This window comes from Hydractinia symbiolongicarpus, chromosome 5, assembly GCF_029227915.1.
Source record: "Hydractinia symbiolongicarpus strain clone_291-10 chromosome 5, HSymV2.1, whole genome shotgun sequence".
Lineage (NCBI taxonomy): Eukaryota > Metazoa > Cnidaria > Hydrozoa > Anthoathecata > Hydractiniidae > Hydractinia > Hydractinia symbiolongicarpus.
In genome coordinates this window covers 18,482,745-18,496,409 of record NC_079879.1, presented here as the reverse complement: position 1 = coordinate 18,496,409, position 13,665 = coordinate 18,482,745, and the positions used below count along the sequence as shown (strand labels likewise).

The 13,665-nt window shown below is 33.5% G+C and overlaps 2 protein-coding genes across 5 annotated transcripts in view; both read left to right on the top strand.

Moving 5' to 3' along the window:
- Positions 1-14: 14 nt before the first annotated feature.
- LOC130645093 (protein FAM76B-like) lies at positions 15-11,251 on the top strand. Of its 2 annotated transcripts, none has more exons than XM_057450952.1 (11): positions 15-4,280; positions 5,786-5,850; positions 5,993-6,053; positions 6,126-6,281; positions 6,938-7,044; positions 7,218-7,355; positions 7,426-7,495; positions 7,578-7,640; positions 9,274-9,375; positions 9,662-10,060; positions 10,174-11,251. In XM_057450952.1, the coding sequence occupies exons 1-11, from the start codon at positions 4,191-4,193 to the stop codon at positions 10,678-10,680; spliced, it is 1,758 nt and encodes a 585-aa protein (XP_057306935.1). In that variant the 5' UTR covers positions 15-4,190; the 3' UTR covers positions 10,681-11,251. The 2 variants fall into 2 exon arrangements, with proteins under 2 accessions (XP_057306935.1, XP_057306934.1); XM_057450951.1 differs by having other exon boundaries at positions 6,126-6,296.
- Positions 11,252-11,594: 343 nt separating this feature from the next.
- Positions 11,595-13,665, top strand: part of LOC130645090 (uncharacterized) — a 15,980-nt gene continuing 13,909 nt past the window's right edge. For 2 of the 3 annotated variants that reach the window (XM_057450949.1, XM_057450948.1), the window contains exons 1-2: positions 11,595-12,442; positions 12,893-12,991. The gene's annotated coding sequence lies outside the window, so the exon portion shown is untranslated. Of the gene's footprint in view, positions 12,992-13,665 lie in introns of all 3 variants that reach the window. The other variant, XM_057450947.1, reaches the window with a different exon arrangement.

The following is a 13,665-nucleotide window of genomic DNA, read 5'->3' as shown; positions in this document are numbered from 1 at the left end:
AACTGTTTTGATACACATTCGATTTGAAGCATACTTGAATTGCGCAAAAAATACACAACTGAGTAACAAATTTTTCATTTAGTGGAAGTGTGAAAGCTTTAAGCTTTGATCGCCTTATTACAATGCAACTCTTCCCAATCTCGTCCCCAGGAATTTTTGTACGCCTATAATTCAAACGCCATCTTTTTCTGCCTATAATATAAATTTTTTTATCGCCATCTATAAATCTGGCGACATGGTTACGCATGCTTCGAATAAAGACATAAATAAGAACATTCAATGATAAAAAAAGTGTGTACGATAGATGCATGCTAGCCGTGATACAAAACTGACTTTATGTTTTTTCAGTAATACTCTCCAGTAACTAAATTAGTTCAAAAGCCATCCACTACTTTTATGGTTTGCAGCAATCCGAACCATTAGGGCATAGGGATAATTAATTGGAGCGCGTGATGGACGAAACATTGTGTTCTCCAGTTTACCAGCTAACCCAGTGTAACCTAAGGTTATTATTTAATCATCAAGTGTTTACATTACTGATGTTGTTAAACCGACGAATATGACAGGTAATGAAAAAGACAGACAATGGCATTTATTTCAATCGATTTAAAACCGAACTTAACGAGATTAAATCGACTGATAAGTAATACGAACGTCTCTTAAACTCTGCAAAACGTCGTTTTTGTATTTATTGCAAAGCTTGGATACGTCCAAACGTATCCAAGCTTGTTTCCTCACAAAAGTGAGGAAACAAGCTTTATTTACGTAATCAGCTAATAATGTTTAAGGGACGAAAAAATGCAAGAGGTCAAATTTAGGTAGTGAAAATGGTACTGACAACAGGCGACTTATAATAAAATATTAACTACTCGAAAAAAGAAAAAGAAAACTTATTCTCAAGGCGTTATTTACCTCGCCAAAGCAACTGTACTCAAATATGAGGGCAGTTTTTAATGCTTCAATTTAAATTGTCTTGTCAACTAATTTCGAACACAGTGTGCTTTTAAATGATGACTTCTTTGTTAGAAAGTTACATTAATTCTATCCCATAGAAGACTAAAATTAGTATGCCTAGTGTAAGAAAGACACACAGAGAGAGAATTTTCTACTTATCCAACAAAGAAGTAAACGCAGCCTTAAAATTTTAAAAGCTGTAACAAAAAAGATAGGTATCTAAATTAATAATCACAGGGGCCATAGAATAGAGACTATGAAACCCTAAATAATAATAGAAGCAAAGCACGTAGACCCAAATTTGAATCATAAAATGGGGATATGCGTAGGCTAACCAAAATTGCCGTTAAAAGAAAAGGTCAACGTATTGCATATTAAAAATTGCATAATAATTGTCTAATAATAATTATAAATAATTACTGTTATTGGCACTTAGCTAACTAAACTAGCTTGGCAGGTCTTGTGTTACTTGTTATATCACACAACATACTTGCGATTGCATACTTCTTTCAGCTAATACACCTTCAACGAGTGCAGCTACAAATAATTTCGTAAATAATTAATATAAGAGGTAATATGACTTTGCGTATTGTATCCAAAGAAAAATAAACTAAGTTTGTCGACCTGTACGTGTTTACGTAAAACGCGTGAAACTTTAACCAACTTCTTATGTGTTGCAACAACAAGATGCTCGAATAACAAGGCGTTGAAAAGCGTGCAAAGTGACACGCTATTACATGCTACTGTGGTTTTTTTTATAGCGAATAATAAATAACACGTGCACTTTTGTTTTGATCAACTCATTTATACTCGACCCTCAATAGCAATTTAGATATATAACTCGCGCTTAAGTGTGTGTTTCATTTTAGAGTGGTAATAAATAACTAAATTAAATAATTTCACAAAATCTAATCAAGCATAAAAATACGAAGAAATATCGATGTGTTTCATTTTCTTTATATAAAGGAACGTCCGGCGTGGACATCAAGAAAATTCGTATAATATGTGAACCTGTTAGGTCGATAGTATGCCGCAAATAGGACTTAAATCCAATTCCTTCGTCTTACAGCCAAATCTAAAAATTTAAACGCTACAAAGCGCCCTAAAAACAAGGTTACCGAATTGAAAAATGGTAATATTTTGGCTCACAGTGGAAACATGTTTTTCGGATTTAATGCATTGCCGGGCTTTGTTATTAAATGTTTGCCCTATTTAAATTATTTTTTATTACCTTCGTGATAGTACTGACTGAAGTTTACTTAACCTCGTCTCCAACGCATCATGTATCTTTTCTGACTTGACATTAGAAAAGCAGTAAATGCTGGAGTTATAGGCAAGCTCATTCCCATTTTTTTCTTCTTAAAAATATCGGACGCTGTTCCAGACTATTAGAAAAGAAAAAAGCTCTGGGGATGAGGTTGCAATATGAGGAATAGACGTCAAAGTTCGATATTTCGTCGTAACAATTTTGTCATTTCTATGCTTCGCTTTATGTTGGGTATTCCGTTTTATCTTACATTTTATTTCCGCCCGCCTCGTTTCCAGAGTTCTTTTTCGTTTTCTAATGAAAAATCTTGAGCGCCTTTAACGAACTTTTGGCTTATTTGAGGGAATTTGGTGTTTCACTGGTAATGGTTAAAAAATTTCCTAGCCGAAAACCTATCCTTGGAATTTCAGCTGAACAAAACAATGGGACAGTATTGATAACATTCTCGTAAAAAAATATCGCCATATAATATAGAAGGCATCTTTTTGGCGTTAAATACGTGTTGTTGTTTTTATATACATAACGTTTATAAGTATTATACCCAGCTTCTGTTTTGTCATAAAATAAGCATATACAAAGCATATTCACGAGCCTGTGGAGTTTCTGCTGAAGATATTTTAGTTAATGTAACTACGCTACAAGAACTTTATCAAGAATTTCATGTTTCAATTAGGTCATATTTTTTGCATCAAACTAAAGTGAGTTAAGCAATCAGCGAGGAGTCATGTATTTAATCCTTTTGAAAGGGAGGTGAAATTAGGACTTTTAAGGAGTAATACAAGTAGTAACAGGTTTAAGCTATATTTTTCACAATTTCAGGAATACTAGATTTTATTGTAATGAGCATACCGCAAGCATAACCCAGCCTCATCTGAAAATTTAATATGCTTATATAAAAACATGCATTCTGTCATGTAAAATTCACTACGGAGGAGATTAGGTAACCGTCTACGAAATACAATCGCAACAGTGTTATGTAATGAGAAACCTGGAAACAGGTTAAACTGGGTGAGATAACCTGTTGCCTCATTAAACTGCGATTGAATGCGGGACTTAGGAAGTTTAGATAGAAAACAATGAAAAATAAGGAAAAAAGTTTAAAGGTAAAGTAAACTTCCAAATTATAGAGCCCGAGCAAATTATACGTCGTCATCGTTTAAATCCATGCAATGCACAGTATAACTAGATTTTTTAGGTCTCTAACGTAGGTGAAGTTTAACAACTTTTGGTGTGAGTGCAAAATAAACTTTTTTCTTGTCTTGGGACCGAGGTTGACTTTACTCAGAAAACTATTCTTTTTGAAGTATAATAAGTTTTATTGGTTGTGCTTCTACTTTTAATATACGTGGGTGGAAAAAGTTACTGGATTTTTTTTCGTCTGGTAGAACAAATAGTGTAAATACCTTTTTAAGGATCTTTAAACCAGTTCCGTTGTTAGTATTTTAGTAGGTTAAGATCAGACTGGGATTCAACTTATGCTATATATATAGTCTTATAAGTCCAACTTGCCCGCCTGCGCCCCACTCGCGTGAGTATTGAGCAAAAGAAAGCATATGGCATGATACGTACCATATTTCCTCTTAACCGCCCAGGGGCTGATCATTTTTTTCAAAATTTAGCACCAAAAAAAGGGGCGTTCATGAAATTATTTTCAAATCACTACAAACTGTTAAAAAACGATGCTCGTTTTCAACCTCGTTCCCAGGGCTCTTTTTTCAATTTTTTTATGGCTCGTTTTATAATTTTATGTCGCGACATTTGCTTAGAAAACTGTATACAGTACACCTAAATTCTATAAGGGGGTGGGGACTGAAGAGGGTGCTAAAAAGAGAGTAAAAACGATACTTCCTGAGTTTTGGGTCTTCGGCTCGAGTTGCTGTCCCTCCTTTCCGTCGTGCGTACTTTTTTTCGGTACGCCAGACTCGGAATTAATCTCCCCCGCAGAAGATCACCTGTGTTTCATTTGAAAATGGCGGGCAACACAATGTTATTTGCATGTACAAAATGTCACAGTCGTCATCCATTTGAAGAACTTAGTCGTGAAGAGCAACTTTGCAAGGTGAGTTTTGTTATAAATTAACTTAACTGAATATGATTAAATTATATAATAATAATTAAATTATTTATTTATTTTACAAAAAGTCCTGTTGTTCTTGGATTGAAATTGACATTTTTAAAGTTTTAAAATAGAAACTGGAAATGTTCAAGGAAAATCAGCAGTTCTGCAAAGAAAACTTTTTCCTGACAAAAATCCATTTCATCTGACAAATGAATTTCCACATGCTTTTTTGTAGGTTGAAATGGCTATAAAGTTTTTAAGATTTTCTTTGGAAACCTAATATCCAAAAGCAGTTCAGGAGTTGAGTCAAAAAGGAAAACCACTACCCATCTGGGTTACCCTAAACAGGCCAGAAATACGGCAATGGTTCCCATTAGGGAAACCACTAAAATAAAAAAGATTCTGCGCACGAGCTGCTTAAGAAGCGCACTACAAATTTTTAACCAATAGAAAGGGAATATTTTCTTGCAAATTTTCACAGAAGGAAAAAAAATTATCGTAGCCTCTTTCCGCAATTCCGTAAAATGGTTCTGAGAATGGGTAACAATTTCCCAAAAGGGAAACCCAAATTAAAATCAAAAAAATTAATTGAGGAAACAGTTTCCTATATGGAAAACCATTTCCCTATATGGGAAACCATTTCTCTATATGACATGGGAATTTCCCTATAAAACATGGGAAACCGTTTCCCTTTTAGTGTCATCTCCCGAACTGAAAAGGGTGCAGACTTGCCAAAAACGCTTGCATAAATAAGGGGTGAGCCTTGGCGACTTTTTTAATAAAATTTGCGCTTTACATCCAATAACTTTTAAACTTGACTGAATTATTCCCAAACTCACCCGAGTTATTCAAAATGCAAAGCAACGCTTTCAATTTCGTTGACTCTGCCACAAAAAATGCAACCTTTAAAGTATTACAGAATTGCATGACTTTATTAGCTATACATTTATTGATCAAATTGCCCTGCTGTTAATAATAAACCATTGAATAAACTGTTAACACTCTTGCCACAAGGCACATTTAGCCCATGCAGTTTTGATAGACAAGACTTGTAATGTTAACATAAACCCTTTGTTTTTCTGACATGGTAACTTTCCATGGGATTCTCAGGTAAAGTATTGATGGTTTTTTCCATAAAAAATGCTGCTGGATGTGCAAAAACTGCAAACTTTTTAAACTTTTGTAAACATTAGCAAGTAATCTATATGTTAATTAATTAATTGATAATTGATTTTTTTCTTTGTTCCATGTTTCCAATCATTACATAAATATGAAGCAAAAAAGAAGGATGCTAGATTGTCCAACGAAAATCATTATGTACTGGAGATTTTATATCCGAGAAAACGATTAGAATTTTTTTTGCTTGAAGAGGGGAAATACTACAAGGTAGAAGGCGTCATCTGTGTGACCAGGGTGGTTACAAGCCATGCTAACACAACTTTCACCTGCTTTTCAAAAATTATCTTATTATCATTATTTTTTTATTTTATTTTGATTTGTGTTAGACATGCAGAAGAAAGTATCCACTTGTGACATGTTCATATTGTCAGCTTGAATTTCATCTGTTAAAGTAAGTTGATATTTGTAAATGCAAATCCATGTATATGTAAACGTATAAATATAGTGTTAAATATGCACATATATACCTCTTAAGATTGCTTGGAAGTATCCAATATGTTTTTTTTACAATATATACCATTGTGTTAATTTAGAAAAACTGAGGGCAATCCCATTTGTGCAAAATGTAGTCACAATCTCTCAACCTATGGACAGGTTAGTTGTATGTTCAAAACATTTAATTTCAAAGCAGTGTTAAGGTTAATGTATTAAACCATTTTTTCTTAGCCAAAAAACTGCAAGTATTGCCAGATCAAGGCAGCATTTAAACAATCATGTTGCTCAAGATGTATCAGCTCAGAGAAGCGATATGGACCACCTGTGCAATGTCAGAGGTGTAAGAAGCAGTGTGCATTCAATAAAAGTGGAGAATCCAAAGCAAAAGTATGTTTAATAAAGGTTAAAATATTAATTTATGCAAAAATAAGTGTTTGTTAAAAACTTTAAAGCTTAACACTCCTCTACAATATATTTAAAACCCAACACGAGTCTGCAAATCGTACTCAAAGATTGATATATATGTGCTATGGCCACACAAGTCTATTTAGATTTGCTTTAAAAGTTTAAATTTGCTTGCATAAAAATAAAAAAGCCAAAAAAAAATAAAAAAGGAATAGAATTGTTTTTCTGTTACATGGTTAAAATGCCTCTTACAGCAATAGACAAGCATTTATCTATTAAAAGCTCAAGTGAAGAAACAATCAGCAAATATTTGAAGCCTCTCTTTCCTGTTTTTATTTCTGAGGCGTTAGCTAAAACATAAAAACTTGCATTTTATTAATAATTTTAAACATTACTTATACCCTCAGGATAAAACCATGCAAACATTACTTTTACTGAGTTGAATATTTTTTAATAACTTAATTAGAATCAAAGTCATTGTACATTTTAAGTGTTATGAAATATATATATTTGTATTACTCACATAACACATAATTAAGGAGTCTCAAAAGACTCAGAAAAAACCAGTCAGAATTTAAACCCTGCTCTACTTATCCCATGCTTTTAAAGTTTTGATTGCAAATAGTTGTCTTTTTTAGGTAGGAGGAGAGGTACTCTGTTTACAGTGTACTCTTGAATACAAGCGTAACCGCCACAGGCTGCAAAAGGGTCTGTCAAAGGAAAAGATGACTGAACGTTATTCTGGGTGAGTGCATGCATTAAGTTCTATTTTATAGCGATGCCTGTGATTAAAGTAACTTCCTTTTTGTCGGTCTTCCAAATTATATTTGATTTAATGCATGTCATGTAGTTGTGATATTGAATTTTCTGTGATGTCTTAATGTCACCACTCACTAATAATTTAATTTCAATTTTTAGTGGTCATATTGATAGTACTGTCGTTATGCCATTAAAGGCGGAGAATCTTCCCACTGCTTCTTTTAAATCGCGTTTTGATGCACTTGAAAAAAGTAGTCGGCAAAATAGCAGATCAAATAGTCCCTTCAGACAAGAAAGGTAAACACTGTTTGATTCATCGCATCTTTTTGTTAAGTTTTCAGTAATGTTAATTTCTGTTTCTGCACAGTGTCAGTGAGAATGCTGTTGATTCTACCTTTGGAGATCCTATGTCTGAAATGACCAAGTTGCGAGATCAGGTAAGGTACAAAAGAAAAATTGTTATAATATACGATGATTCGTTTAAACTTCTTTTTTGTTTAAAGTATATTTCATTCGTAGATTGCGATGCTTAAAAAAGTCATCTCTCAAAAAGAAAAAGTAATATTAGAAAAAGACAAAAAGGTTAGTACTGTTCAGGGTTGCCACAACTAAACTCCTCAATTTTGAAAAGTTCCCTCAAAAGTCCTTAAACCCCTCCAAAATTGTCAATTAGTGTTAAGAACGAGGGAAAAAGATTTGATTACACTGACACTGTAAAGTTGTGTTGTGCATACAATTCATTGAATGGTTTTGCGCAATAATAAAATTGTGTGGTGTTCAGTTTCATATGTATCATGTATGCTGTTAATTAAATCATCTATCTGCCCCTAATTGAACTGACACTTCATTGGCATAAGTACCTCAGAACATTATCTTGACAACGAATGCAAAAATAATGGTTCCAGTGAAACTTGAACTTACAACCTCTCGTTTGCTGGGCGATTGCTCTACTGAATGTGCTATCAATCTGATGCTATCTTCCTATCCATGTAGTAGATGAGGCGGGGTTAGAACCTCCTTGTCACATACTACAAGGGAGAGATGTATGTCCTCCTTGTGACTTATCTTTCTACTAACACATACCAACGAGATATCACCAAATGATGCACAAACAATGTTCAGGTACCAACCAACCAATCAAATTTTGCAGCACTTGTTAAGCTCTTTATGTGCAGGTTAACTTGTACCAATATATCTCACATATGCACCGTTGTTCCTGAAACTTCATTATTTTATAACATATCTCTTCTGCACTGGAAATAATGAGAAAAGCTAAGTATAAATCCAGTTTTCAAGATCAAATAATGTTTAGATTGAGATTTCATCTATGTCAATCCATGGGAGATTCTTTCCATGTGGTTTAAAATCAGTTCTTTCGTGCTGCAACTGAGCCACAGCTGCAAATGTTGTTTAAATTTGTTAGTTATTACACTACGTTTCTGTTCAGCTGACTGCTTTTTATTATATTATTTTCCTTTGTCATCAAATGCTATTATTTCGTGAGTAAGTGAATGAGTTTTTTATGAAGCTCCCAGTAAGCAATAATTGCTATCATTAAATTATGCACAACAAACCTATCATCTGCTCAAACTAGGTGAAATATTATCAAGTCTGATTTTAATCAGCGAGATATTTTTGCTTGGTCTATTTTTGAAATAGCATTTTCTTACTAGAAAAGAGATTGATTTTGTAGATAATTACAAACATTCATAGCATTGGTGAAATCATCCCACATTCTATCTGAATGCAAGTCTCGTTTGTTTGATTATCCTGAGTATTTATACGGCATTCAGGAAAGATATTAGGTTAATCGTTTAATTAAGGGCCTTGCTCGGCAACGTACCAAGTAAAATACTACTCATTTATTATACATTTTTTGTTTGATGTGGTGAGTGTTTGTACGGTCTAGGTATAAAATCTTCTGTGATCTCAATTTTTTCCTTAAAAAATACCGCCATCTTCTCAAAAAAAGGTGAAATTCCTCCTCAAAGAACCCTGCTGTTGTGAAGTCACAGCAGTGATGTTCTTTGTATTGTTTCATGGTTCTTACACGAGATTTCTTTTTGTTTATCCTCAAAACACATGTGATACATTAAATTTACAAAATTGTACGGGGTATGAGTATATATTGGTAAATTTTGAGCATAAAAAAAGTCCAGAATAAAATTATGTCAAATGCTATGGGATCATGAGTTATTATTGTTTTTTGGTGTAGATTAACGAATTTCAAGCTGAACAATGGGAAAAGGAGAAATTGCTTCGTCAGAAAATTCAGGCGATACAGAAGGAAAGTAACGAAAGGGTAGAACAGTTGCAGGTATGTAAAACGTCATGCGAAGTTTAAGTCTTTACAAAAGTTTGACTTCGCAAGTGTTCTTAAGAAGCTCCACTTTCGATAATATTATTCTATCTCTTGACTTTTTTCTCTTTGTGGACAATAATTTACACGGATTACGTTTGGTAATGTTTAATGTTTATTTTGCTAAATTAATTTCAAGCGAAGTTTAATACCCTCTTAAAAAGAACACAGGGAAAGCTGATTAACTTCCTCTTGCAAGCATTGTAATTATATATTTTATTTGAGTTAAATGCTTTTTTTATAGTTGGAAAACCAAGCTCTAAGAAAGCAGGTCTCAGGTCTGTCGAAAACGCGCAGAACTTCTAAACCAATTTTTACACTAAAGAAGATTCACTTGGAAGCGCACAAAATACCTTCGCCAATGACAACGTCTGATAAGAGGGAAGCACCAATTTCGTACGATAGCACGGAGGAGGGTGGAAGCGTCACTACAGAAAGTGATCGCGCCGAGATCACTGATCGCGAAAAAAAAGACGCTGCTCTGACAAAAGTGGATCATGTTACTGAAGATGAAATAGAAGAAAAGGATAAAGATGTCGATCGCGATAATAATACGGCAACCGAAGGAGATAATTCTGAGGAGAGCGATGAAGGTTTAAGCAGTGCCAAAAGTAATACAGACAAACAGATCAGTTTTGATGAGGTATCCTGATTTTATCTTCATTTAAACATTCTTTAAATAGAAATAAAGATGAGTAAATTCTCAGTTACTCCGTCTTGGTGTATAGATTGTATATATGATGCTATCGTTTGTAGGCGCAAGAAGCTGAGATTAAAAAGTTACTAAAAAACGACGATGGACATACTAGCAGTGGTGTGGAGGAGAACGAAGTAAATTTGCGTCGTTCGAAAAAACGTCAAAAGAAGAAGTCACAGCTAACGATCGAAGATGACGGAGATGTTAGTACTGGTGTTGAAGATGACCACGAGTCGAATATTGGACCAAAAAAGAAACGGAAGAAAAAGAGACACTTGCGTATCGACGAATACGATGGTGAAGAAGAGCAAAACGTTTACTCGTGCACAGAGCTACAGGAGGAAAACAATAATCGAGACAAAAAGAGACAAACTGGTGAAGAAGGCGATGAAGAGGATACCGATTTAACAATTACAAAGAAGCCAAATGAGCAAGCCGAGGAACTGGAAGACGAACCTATAAGAGAAGGTAACAAAGAATTACACCATAACCCGTCAGACGCAGAAATGGCAGAACAAGCTTCATCTCCAAGCGATTCTGATGAATTACACGTCGACGAGGATTAAATTGGCAAACAACAAAAAAAGTAAAACAATTTAAAATTATAAAAAGTGGGCACTAAGCTATGTTCTAAGTTTTGTTTTCGACCGCCTAGCTTCTCTTTCTTAATTAATTTAAAAAGAGTTCCACAATTAACTAAAAACTCATTCAAAGTCTGATAAGCTGTAGTAAGTGCGTCCCGATATAATTGAAACTCTGATTTTGTAACACATGCACGGCACAAATTTTCATTTTTTTTTTATGTATTTAATCTTTACTTGGTGAAAGGCATGTAATACTGATTATATTATTGATTGAAAATTCCTAATTCTTTGTATAAAATAGAATTGTAGATTTTGTCTTTTGATTGATTTATACAAAAGAATCAGGGGGGGTCACACAAAGTTGTCCAAATTGTTGTTTTAAACATACGAATAGGTAACAAGAAAAAAACCTTGGGAATCTAAATGCTCAAGAAAGATCATGTTTTAGGAAAAGGAAAATTATGTCATAAATTCTTTTATCTATAAACAATATGCTTGTCATTTTTTTTCAAGCTCAATTACGTAAAGTCACGAAATACATATATCCATTGCACATCTTTCATTCTCCAGTTTTAGCTGCCATCTTTTTTTTAACTTTCATTCGCATAAAGGTTTTACACAATCTAATTTCCATGACTTATTCGAAGAAGCTTCAGAAAAAAGAGCGGAGGTTTTATCTAACCGTTTATAAATACTTCTTTGTGTTCAAGATCTTACATAAATATCAGTAATTACGTCCAATTATTTGTGTACGGAGGAGGAGAAGTATAGGTATTCTCTTTAAACTATTATAAATTCCCGATGTTTGTGTATGGCAGCAATAGTTCATGTTTCTTTTAAGAAGGTCGGGTTTCTATTTAAAGTCTTTTTACAGCATCTCCCATCATTTGGACTGTTGGCGCTTAATTTTTATACTTCAAGGGTTTACTTACCTAAATTTCAACGTTAAAATATTAGACAGATTTTTTTAGCGCGTGCGCCCGGATACTGAATGTTGGAAGCTGCGACAAAGAAGGTTTCCAGACGTATAGTATGGTATGTTATGGCATACCACACCAAGCAAGCGCATCAGTGATTCGCTATTCCTTTTGTAAGGTTTCACAACCTCGTTTCTAGGTATTTTTTCGTCCTGGCGACAAGGAAAATGTCAGAACAGGCAACAGGTCATGAAAGGAGTTTGAAAAAACTGTGTTTTCCAGTTTAAAAATATAGTTTCAGTCTTACTGTTTTTGTAAAAATTTGATTTGTCATTGGTTTATATTGAAATTTGCTCTAAAAAAAGGGGGCGATGTGAGAAATCACGAAAATATGTGAAGAAGCGCAAATTTATTAATTTTAAAGTGAAATGTTAAAACACGTCTCCCATTTCATGAGAAAGTTCTTAACGTGCGTAATCCTATGAAGAATGTTTCAAACATGTCAATTGTGGTCGCATATGTCATACAAGAAACATTCCATCGTGGGGGGAAGTTACGACTAAAGCTTACTAGCTACACTGTGATGGGGATAAAACAGCCTGCGATGAAGACCAATTTTAAAGAAACTTACATAAAGAATACGCTTTTTTGACCATGTGGTTTTGAAAACAATTTTTTTAATTTTAAAAGCGTGCTGAACAAACAAGAATGAAACGTTTAAAAAGTCTTTAGAATCATATAGCATGCTGAGATCATCATTTAAGTGGAGATTCCACTGAATTTATTATTTAATCAAAACACAATTGAGTGGATGCGATATAACAAATGTAAGCAAATAACTTTTATTTGAGTTGAAGTCCTCTGTTGTTGTTTTTTACTTCAATGTGAAAGAATTATAAACAAGAAGTCAACACAATAAAATTTTATAGTTTCATTACTGAACATTAATTGCTTGTAATGTGTTTATAAATCGTTTATTATGTAGTTCTGATGTAAAACGATTTCGATAAAAAAACTTGATATGCTGCATATTAGAGTCTCTGCGGAGAATATATTTTAAGCGAAGTAATTGTGTATATATTTACAAATAAAATATGTTTATGTCGGGATAATTTTATAACAATTTATCACTGGGAGAAGTAAAGGTTTTAGAATGATTTCGATATACGTGTGTTTGGTATAATTAGAAAACATGGGTTTTATATTGTCATATGGAGTTAGGAATGATCGCAATTCATAGTTAAATTGTCATTTCTTAGTATAATTTGTATTTTTAGTTAAGCATTTAGAAAAAGTTTCAAGTTGTGTACACATACACACACTGGGAAAAAGACGTTGTTTGAATAGTAGTTATGTAGCTTGGCTGTTTATTTAAGGTAGGTGCGGCCACGTGTTGAAATATATTCATTCTTAAAAAAATTTTACAAGGTCGTGCCTCCGCGTTTACTTACATTACATCGTAGTTGGTTGTGTCTATCAACTAAGCTTACACAGAAAATGTTGATAAGATAAATATATGTATATCATTGATAACAACGCGACTCTGTTTTAACACAGTGATGTGTTAGCCGACAGAATGATGCGTCACGCATAAAACGCTAAAGAAATTTATTTATAGAAATAAGAAACACGAATGAGAAACATCTGTTTTAATTTAATGTAGCTAATTCATAAAATCGTGTTTGTTATATTCTCTCTTCACATTTTGATATTTTGATGATAATGATTATTAAAGTCAACAAAGGGATAAATAAACTAACTTTATTTGCTTTAAACCATTTTACTCGAAGTTTTATCGAGAAAAACATACAATTACTGTTTTTATATTATGTTTTTAACGACATAATTTTGCGGTGCCTAAGTTAGCTACTAGGTTTTTATGTGAGACTCAACCTTGTACCCAGGACTCTTCTATACCTGTATGTTGATGCCGGCCCCTTAGCATAAGTGTAATCCTCCTTAAAATCTTCTTACAGATAAATAAACTTTATTGTTTTTGGATAGCTACTTCTTAACGTAACAAAATTCATTCATGCTTTTTTATTGTCAT

Bases quoted from the DNA above. Each gene is read 5' to 3' on its own strand.
- LOC130645093 (XM_057450951.1), top strand. From the start codon at position 4,191: ATGGCGGGCAACACAATGTTATTTGCATGTACAAAATGTCACAGTCGT. The intron at 6,297-6,937 runs GTTAAAATATTA...TGTCTTTTTTAG, and splicing joins CAAAAGTATGTTTAATAAAG to GTAGGAGGAGAGGTACTCTG. The intron at 10,061-10,173 runs GTATCCTGATTT...TATCGTTTGTAG, and splicing joins AACAGATCAGTTTTGATGAG to GCGCAAGAAGCTGAGATTAA.